Here is a 10,055-nt window from a genome sequence, read left to right as displayed (position 1 = left end):
GTGGTCGGTTGCGTAATGAGAGCCACGTCATCCTGTTACATCACCCCTGTTGACTCGCCTTGCATAGTTACCAGGTTGCGGGGCTCGGCTATCTTCGGCTCCGCTCGGCTCTCTTCGGCTCAGCTCGTGACGTCACCGCACATAGCTGCCAGGATGCGGGGTGATTACTCGCCTATTACGCGAGCGTTATGTTACCGCTGAGGGGTGGGAGGGGAGCGCTGACTCACCCGCCGCGTCACTGCTGGTGTGGGGGGGGGCTCGGCTTTGCGCAACATGTCACAATATATATAAATGGATGACCAAAGTAACTGTAAAAGTTACCACTATGTTGTCCACCATGTTAGCTCTACCAGCTGTAGAATTTTCCATGTAAAAGTAAAACCCAGGTCCTGGCTTCAGAAAGTTCTTTAAATATTTATTTTAAAGACAAAACTGAAGGTCTGATCTTTTCAAAACTGAAATCAAAAGCCTAACCTTGTGTACTTGTTGAAGGAAAATTCCAAGGTTGGCAGTATTTATGTGGTCCACAACATGGTGATAACTTTTTAAGTTACATTTGTCACCCACCATTTCTGTATAACACTTGCTGTGATAAGGCAGGTGGACAGTGCAGCCTGTGGGAATGTTGATTCTAAAGGGTTCTGATGATGGTCCATAACACTCAGAATTACTGGGTTTTTGGACTTTTTCCATTTTCCAGTATTCTAGGAACTAGAAAACAATATTTCAGAAACTGGATCTGCTTTTGCCCTCAGGTGAGAGAAAGAAAGACACACACTCATTTGGGTCCCATAGAAAGAGCTAACCTCCAGTGCTTGAGGATAGCTCTTCCTAAGGAAATCTAATACATAATACAACTTTTACTTCAATTTTTCCGCCTTGTATACTTAATGAAATACAAGGAAAATTATTTTCTGACACCCTTATTATGATATCTGTAATGTGGTTATATATGCAATGTTATATTTGTATCTGTACAATGTGAGTATCAAGGTGAATGACATAAGCAAAATAGTAAAGAATATATTTCTTGAGCAGCTGAGCTACTGTCCACCTCTCAGGAAATGCTGTGCCCTGTAGAGTCTCCTAAGGGCAGAACTATTTATGAGGTTGCAGATACTTAAGGCTGTCTGTGATTTATGTAACAGTGTTGTAACTCAGAACATGTAGCATTGCATGAGGGGATCATCATCATCATCAGTAATCTGTCAAGACGACAGGTCCACAGTCTCTTTCAAAACAATTCCTCCACTTAATGCGATCTAGAGCTTTCTCCTTCAAATGACAGTACCCTCTTCTGTCCCCAAGGTCATCCAGCATCTTCTTACGTCTTCTTCCTCGTCTTCTGTGAATAATAAATTGGAATGCATGGAAGGGGCAATCAGGAACTAGGCATGTCCCATGCAGAAATCAGAAGTGTTAACATTTAAGCTGGAGCACACCATAGCATAGTTGGTTGAAGCACTATGCTACAAGCTGGAAGGTTGCGAATTCTGTTCCCAATGAGGTTATTGGATTTGTTTCAATATACCTAACCCTTCCAGCCACGCTATGGCCTTGGGGCTGACTCAGATGAGTACCAGGAAACTTTCTTGGGGGTTAAAGGGCAGCCAGCACATAAGGCTGACAACCTTACTGCCATCTGTGAGCTGATTGTCTACACAAATGTGCGAACCTCGACATCTCACAAACGTATGGACCTTCACAGACTGTTACCGGGATGGCTTTATTTATTTATTTATTTTTGCTTTTACCATTTAAGCCAACTTTCTCAATCCAAATGCTGAAAGTAGTATATTATTGTATTGTGCATCAGGAGCTGCTTCCATTTGCAGTGTAACAACTTCATCTTTCTTTGCATGATGTTGAAAATATTAACAGTATCCAGGATAGACCACATGTAGGTGGACTTGAAAGGATTCTGACGATGGTGTATACTGTACTTCTTTTGGCGTATTTTGGACTTCACCCATCGTCTGGTATGTAAAAGACAAAAGACCACGACGAAGACCGAAACGTTGTGGTCTTTTGTCTTTTACATACCAGATGATGGGTGAAGTCCAAAAGAAGCACATGTAGGTGATCTACTCTGTTCCCAGTTCCAAGCTAATGTAAACATCAGGATGTGAAGGAAGACCTGAAACAAAGAATATAAAACTGTGTTCGTTACAGGTACCAGCACAAGTTTGAGAACTGTACATACATCTGTAAAACCTGCCATAGCAATGGAAAGGAAGTTGTGGTTACTCCAAAGCTAATTTCTTCTACTGATGCATCATGGTTTGGACTTGCCAAATATGCATGGTCAGGGTATGTTTTGCATCATATGTACTGTGAAGGATTTGCTTTAGTGACCTTCTGCAAAGAAAGCCGTGGAACCGTTAGAATTACTAAGGCTAATAGTAATTTAAATATTATTTATATTTTAAATATAACCCAGCTGATACAGTGTTGTGGGCTACTTGTAGAACACTGTCACAAGAATCTGTTGAAACTAGGACTAATGAATAGTTCCTTCTGCATAAGGTGCTAATAACAATGATAAAAAAGGCTATGTAACTGTGAGGGGGGGCACGTGGTAGCATAGTTGGTTGAGGCACTATGCTGCAAGCTGGAAGGTCCCAGGATCGAATCCTGATGAGGTCATTGGATTTCTTCAGTTTACCTAATCCTTCCAGCTGCACTATGGCCCTGGGGTTAACTCAGCCTCTAACAGAATGATTACCTGGAATATTCTTGAGGGTAAACGGTGGCTAGTGCGTAAGGCTGAGAACCTTACTGCCATCTATGAGCCGATTGTCTAGAAAATGTGGGAGCCTCAACATCTCAACCGTATGGGCCTCAATGCCCTCTTACAGGGATACCTTTACCCTTTTTTTTTATGTAACTGAGGTTTGAGCTGATTTAAGATTTCCTCACTTTTGACCCATTTAATGGAGCCATATGACCACCAGAATTCCCCATTAAAGAGAGCTCTGTATTTCATTCCTAGATTGTTAAATTTATCAAGGAAATGCACAGTATATCACAATTACAATGCAAGGGCCAGTATAACCACCCCTTTAATATGATACAGACCACATATCTGTGCCATTGTGAAATGAAAAGTAATAATTTATCATGTATGACAGAGCACATTGTGAAGAGAAATTTTAATTATTATACCATTACACTGTTTCACAATCTGACTCTTTCAAAGATAGTAAGTATATTGCTACATGCTTTTATTTTGTCACTGTTGATGTATGTTTGTTTCCAGATATGTCATTGAATGCCCATACTGTGGGGAAATATATCGGAGTCGTCAGTACTGGTATGGCAACAAGAATCCAGAGGATGCAGCAGTAAGAACAGAGATTCAACATGTCTGGCCTGGCGTAAGTTATTTTTGCTGGGAAAAGAATCATCATCACAGTCAGTTCCTTGCCCCCACCCCTCACTCTTTCTCTTTTTCTCATGATACTCTCAGTATCAAGACTATATAGCATCAATGATACACCGATGAATGAATTTAGAGTGCCGGTGGAATGAGAATTGGCACTGAAAGCCAAAGTATTGGCACAAACCCTACCCAGTGCCACTTTGTTCACATGACCTTGTGTTGGTTCATACCCAGGCCACTGCAGTAGGAAGAAAGCAACTAAATGCTTTGAGCTATGAGCTCTGGCACAACCCAATGGACAGTTTTGGTTGATAACTTCAGGCTACAGCATTGCCCCTGCTTCTTTTCTGGAATGTATTTGCTAAAATATAATACAATTACAAGGTTAGTAGTAAGTAAGTAAGGTGAATTTAAGTTTGGCTCCGAAACAGTTTATTCTAGAAACCCAACACTGTTTTTTATTGTAACATTTCTAACTTCTTCATATATTTTTCAGAACTCATCCAGCCTTTTCATTCCGTCAGACAGAAATGATATTGGCAACTGTTTTAACCAACTATGTCCTGCATTTCACTGTGTCTGTATATCATCAGTGTACTTGTGCACCTGTAGAAAGTAGAGAAAAAAATAGGGAACAGAAATGCCTTTAACCACTTGTATCACAAGATAACAAAGGGTGATAGTTAAATACTCATGGAGCAGCCTCCGTAGTCTAGAGGTAACGTTCCCACCTCATGACTCGTAGTACGCGGGTTCAAATACCCGGCGGAGGTCGTCGAATTTTTAAGGGCGGAAAAATTCAGGTAACAAGTCCTCCGGGAGGGACTTTAAGCCGTGGGTCTCGTGTCGTAGCTTTACGGCACATAAAAGAACCTCATATTTCCAAAGGAGGACACTGAGCCAAATTCAAGGACATTTCCCACCCAACAGCAGTCTCTAATACCTCTGGGACGTGGGGGAAGCATTATAGATACCTCTCAGGTAGTAGAGCCGGTCTCGCTGGCTGGGCGGGACTGATGGTAAGCACCAGTATCGGTAGGAAATAGAGACTGGTAGAAATCATAGAGGGAAGCACAATGGACCAATACAGGTCTCAGTGCATGGGGAAACCTACCCTCTCCAATAACTAACTAACTAAGTAAATAGTCATGGACTGCACCAGAAATATGTTCAAGGTACTGCCTTAAAACCTGTACATGCTACAAGCCAATTAGATCAGCTATGTACTTGCATTAAAACTTCCACCTCTGAAGAGTGGCTCCGTATTAATCTCCGAGTACAGTATTTCCATCCATATGTGGCAGCAAGTACGATATACAGATATTCAGAGGAAAGAATAGGCTTCTACATTATTTGCACTGGGTGTGAGGAAGTAGTGCACATTCTCCTTTCACATTTACCCCCAAGCAGCCTTGATGTTTCCAGGAGGTGGGTCTTTTCAGTCAGAGGGTTAAATTGTAAGCTAGAAAATCTGTACATATCTATCATTGTCTTTGGTCTGTCTAACCAAATTTCACAGTTGAATGGGTGACACTCCTGCTTTGTATTCAGGAAGTCCTCAGTTCAGATCTCAATTCAGAGGCCATCTGTCCTGACTTAGACTTTTTGTGGTTTTCCTTGGTCCTTCTGGGCCAGTGTACTTTCTGAAATTAGTTTTATATTTGGGCATTCTATTGCATTGATATATCACTCACTCATTCACCTCCATCTTTAATGCAACTTAGAACTGTTCACAATCCTCTTCAGTTTTAAATGACTTTAAAATCAATTGCTACATGTTTGACTCCTACATGGCCTTCTTCACGCAATTTTTCGCTTTTTGAAACGGTCGCACTTCACTAGATTGTAAGTCAATGTATTTCCATGCCCTTACATATCATTGTTGACACTAAAATGGCTGTGTCTGAGGATAAAACTGTATCTCCATTCTGTGTTATTTTCCTTTTGCACTGTCCATGTTTGTGCCCCTTTTTTGTATATGTTCTCACTACTTGGGCATATAAGTTGCATTAAAGGTGGAGGTGATTGAATGAGTTCTGAAATTAGGCTAAGACTGCTTCCTTCCACATTCATTCCAGTCCATTCTTCACTGATATCCTTATTTTTCAATGCTATATAATTCGGGTTATTAACAGTGTCATTAAGTAAACCATCTTCTGAATCAGTATCAATACCTTGGCATATACTGTAAAATTATGAATCCTATCATCATCACATACACAGAATTATTCCCCATTATTCGAGGTGTGAATGTGTAGCATTAAACAAAATTAATTTTGAGGTCTCTTCAGGCTTGTGTTATAAGGTTTTTGTTATTCAACATTCTTGGCAGAATGGATCAATAGCTGCAGCAAATCAGAATGCTGCCCAGAAGGTCTTGGATGGTATGACATACATATCAGAAGCTGTTGCCATTGTTGGCTCGCCACCTACACGCATTATATCATCATGGGTTGCCGATCAGATTGCACCCAAATATTGGAGGCCAAACCATAAAATAAAGGTACATAAGCCATTGTTCATTCCTTCTGAATTGCCATAATAACATATTTACTCATGTACCACATTCTCTCATATATGACCTGCAGCTAAATTTTTGGAAGTAGAATTAAGGAAAAAGATGTGATGAAGAAATTGTTAAAAGTTTGCAGTAAACATACTTTAGATTCTTGCCTAAATTTATTATGAAAATATTAGGAATAAAGAAATACAATGCAAATGAAATGTACTATTCTAATATTGTTTTTAATAACGTGGCATGTATACAGTATTTTGAATGTCTGTGGATGGACCGTTGCTATGCAGTGAGCTTGCTGTGATGTCACACATCAACAGTACATGGCCGTCACATGACATATTTCCTGTGTGTGCAGTAACCAGTAACGTCACACAACAGTGGTGGGTATCAATCACGCGAAATGTGTTTACGATGATGTGTTGGCTGTCCTTCGGCTATATAAGCGAGTGTCATAGTTCAGTTGGGAGCAGTTATGAGGGAGAAATAGTAGCGGCGGAATCACGAGAAGAGATCGAGTCGGAACTAGAAGTGACAGTGAGTGTGAGTGACAGAGTCCTGAGTTCTGAGTTGCAGTTAGAGTTATGAGAGAGAAATAGTAGCGGCAGAAACACGTGAATGGAGCATATTGGAACCAGGATTACAGAAGAATATAGAAGGTCGGCCTGTGAGGCTTTAAAGTGTGATTTGAAGACTTTGTTTATGTGTAATTTAGTGAGACTTTTACAGTTCTGTGTTGAGATCCATTGCTATATGAATAGTGAAGACAGAGAATCCTAGTGCATGTGCAGCATTGAACTGGAGAGAGTGTAAATCAGTGATAGTGTAGTAGTGCCTGAATTTAAGTGTGATTAAGAGAGGTTGTAACCAAAGTGTTAATAAATCCAATCATCTGAACAAGAACCCATCATTTTCATCGCACGTACCACCCTACACATGACAATAATATTGTCTGGTAAAGTGGTCTGTAAAATGGTTTTAGTATGTCCAGCATCAGTACTGAAGTTGCCATAACTTAATGGCAATCTTAAAAGCATGTAAAGAAAACAAAGATCACAGTTTAAAATGTAACAAAAGTGCACAATGGTCCCTTGTCACTGCTCTCTGACTGTCTTGTGGAACTCATGTCATGATCACATTCTGAAGCAAGAAGATCTTACCCATCAGGTGCAGTCTGAGATGTTGCATTTCTTGAAACTCTTCTTCATTGATAAATTCTGTGGGATTAACTTCCATGAACAGATGTAAATGGCTTAGATCTCTTGTAAAATATTTCACTGTGCAATGTGATTGCACCTTACTTCTTGTTTCTTGCATGCATGCATAGCACATCTTTGACCCTGAAGATGGAAACAGATTGTTCCTCTAAAACATCTGTGAACTTATACAGGGCTCCATAGCATCGCATCCCAGAAGACAGTTCTCTTCAGACAATGTACATTTCACTTTTTGTGAACAGCTTTGATCAAATTATTGCCATCATGCTGAGTGTGTGCTTTGTCCTTGTGGTTTAGAACTGTCATAGTTGCAGCAAGTGGTTTGCAGCATCTGCAAGTAAACATCATTGTCGAGCATGTGGAGAGGGTTTTTGTGAAGACTGTTCAAACCATGTTATGCCAGTTCCTGAAAGGGGATGGGTGACTCCAGTTCGAGTGTGTAGTCAGTGCTACCAGAAAGGTAAGATCCCTTGTTGTGAGGTGTTCTTTGAACAGTTAATAGTTACTCAGCTAGTGAAATTTCGTACTTTTATGAAACCCCACTTTCATTGTCATTTTCACAGAAGTCCAGCATTGAACCTTATCTCTGTCTAATTTCATCCAGTCCACATTTCACATCCAATTTTTGTGAGATAAATTTTAATATTGTTTTCCCATTTGCTCAGAGGTCTCCTAAGTGGTTTCTTTTTCTGGGATTTCCAAGCAGAATTCTATCTAGGTTCTCATTTCACCCATGCTTTTTGCTACGTGAACTGCCTATTTGGTCTGTCTAACAGTGTTAGGCAAAAAGTATAAAATGATGAAGCGAAGATCATGGTGAATTAACAATATTTTTGATAACTTCGGCTTTTGAGATCATGCTGCCTCGAATACTTCAAGGTTTTCCAACATTACGGCAAATTCTGTAGAGCTAATTCTGTGGGAAGCTTAGAAATGGCAGTGAGTAGTGAATGAGAGGTGGATGTAAAGGGCTTTCATGCCCCTCCCCAAAGATGTCAACCCAGAAAATGGCAAGTGCACATAAAATATTTCCCTGTGTTTGACTAGTTAAGCACTATGCCATGAAGACATATGGGAGAATGGATGTATAGATCCACATATTCTTGACCTTGGCACTAGTTGAAGGTGAGAGGTCAGCTTCACGCTCCGGCCGCTTTACCCCTGGCAAAGATCCCCTAGTAGCCATTGAATAGGAGGCTGGATGGGCCCCAGAACTGGCCTGGACTACATGGAGAGGAGAAAAATCTTACCCTTCCTGGGGCTCAAACTATGGTGCCTCATCCACATTGACCCATAGCCAGTCTATATACTGACTGTGTAGTCCTGGCTCCCTTGGCAACTATGCTTAAATACTGGAAAACCTAGAATGTTTGCCTTCACCTCGTGCGCCCTGTCCACTGCCAGATCTATATAAAGTTTCCAATCCCTGCAAAACAATAACCCTGAACACAGCAACTGCAATGTTCACTGAAACATTGGAAAAACCTTGAACATTAGATGCAGCTTATTCTTAACACTTTGCGGACCAGCAATTTAAATATTTAAATCACCCTGGGGATCAGAATTTTTAAACATACTACCCTAACTTGTTCACTCTAAAAATTAATATAAAATCTCCTAATTAATTTTTTGAACTAAAATTTTTGGAGAACACTTACCAATGCTCCTAGAGGTGCTTGAGGGTGTGATATTTCTGGAAACATTCCCCTTTGTGAAGTGGCATTACAAAGAACTTGCAAATGTAGACATACTTTTTTTTTGTGAACTGTGCAAACACGATATTGCCTAGAAGGATTCTTCCCCTTGGAATGTTCACTCGTCACATTTTTTACGAGGGTATTTTTCTGCATATCACTCGAGAGTCGCCCTGGGGGTCCACATGAGACCTTCGTGGGGTGGGAGTTGATGGGCCCGGTCGTACTAAGTCTTTGTGTGACCCTGGTTCTGCCGCCACCATCTGGACTGTAGCCCACGCCTTTGCCACATTCATCAGAAATGCTTTGTATTTCAATTTTGAATGAGGGTTTAGATTTTTTTAGATTTTTGCTGTCCCCACAATGTTACTATGCGCAATGTTATTACGCGCATTATCGTCGGAGCTACTGTCACTTTTACTGTCTGTGGCTGCAATGCTTTGTTGTCCCCCATCACTGTCACTGTCTGAATGACAATTAATACATTACTACGCTTCTCACAAGGCAGGTCAGCTAGGTCAGTGGTTCTCAACCTTCTTTTGCTCGTGGCCCAGTTCTGACTTTCATTTAGTTCTGTGCCCCCCCCCCACCCCTCATATTGTTTAATTATAATAAATGTAATATTGATTATTGATGTTATGACTGCCCTATTTCTAAATTTTCTGAAGATGTGGAAAATTTTAGAAGTCAGTATTCATAAAAATTACTTTTAAAGCCATTCTACTTCAAATAAATACAAAATATCCCACAGTCACCAAGCGTTAAATATCTCGGAATCCATATGGATAGTAGACTCACTTGGAAAGACCATGTAATCAAAGAACACAAGCAGATAGACTTAAAAACCAAGGAGCTAAACTGGTTAAATGGAAGAAGATCCAACCTATCCATAGAATACAAAGTCCTGCTTTATAAGACAATAATCAAACCAATCTGTGCTTACGGAATTGAGCTCTGGGGTTGTGCCAGCAAATCAAATATATCAGTAATCCAGAGAAGCCAATCAAAAATACTTTGAATTATAATAAATGCACCCTGGTATGTAAACAACCAAACGTTACATACAGACCTAAATATACCATACATCAAGGACGTCATCAGAGAAAAAAGTACCTCACACCACAACAAACTAGCAAATCACCCAAACGACATCCTACAGCCACTCGTTGAACCGCAGCACAATCGAAGACTCCGAAGACACTGGCCAGCTGACCTAAAAGAAAACTAATGAGGAACCTCCCACTGGG

At 40.5% G+C, this 10,055-nt stretch overlaps 1 protein-coding gene across 1 annotated transcript in view; it reads left to right on the top strand.

Annotated features, from left to right (window-relative positions):
- Positions 1 to 10,055, top strand: part of LOC111874514 (zinc finger FYVE domain-containing protein 1) — a 24,630-nt gene that overhangs the window by 7,633 nt on the left and 6,942 nt on the right. Inside the window, exons 6-9 of the mRNA XM_023870080.1 lie at positions 2,173 to 2,310; positions 3,260 to 3,377; positions 5,715 to 5,885; positions 7,412 to 7,574. Of these exons, the coding sequence (XP_023725848.1) occupies positions 2,173 to 2,310; positions 3,260 to 3,377; positions 5,715 to 5,885; positions 7,412 to 7,574 (590 nt within the window). The remainder of the gene's footprint in view (positions 1 to 2,172; positions 2,311 to 3,259; positions 3,378 to 5,714; positions 5,886 to 7,411; positions 7,575 to 10,055) is intronic.

This window comes from Cryptotermes secundus, unplaced genomic scaffold (genome assembly GCF_002891405.2).
Source record: "Cryptotermes secundus unplaced genomic scaffold, Csec_1.0 scaffold629, whole genome shotgun sequence".
Taxonomy (NCBI): domain Eukaryota; kingdom Metazoa; phylum Arthropoda; class Insecta; order Blattodea; family Kalotermitidae; genus Cryptotermes; species Cryptotermes secundus.
This window is presented reverse-complemented; position numbering and strand designations above follow the sequence as displayed.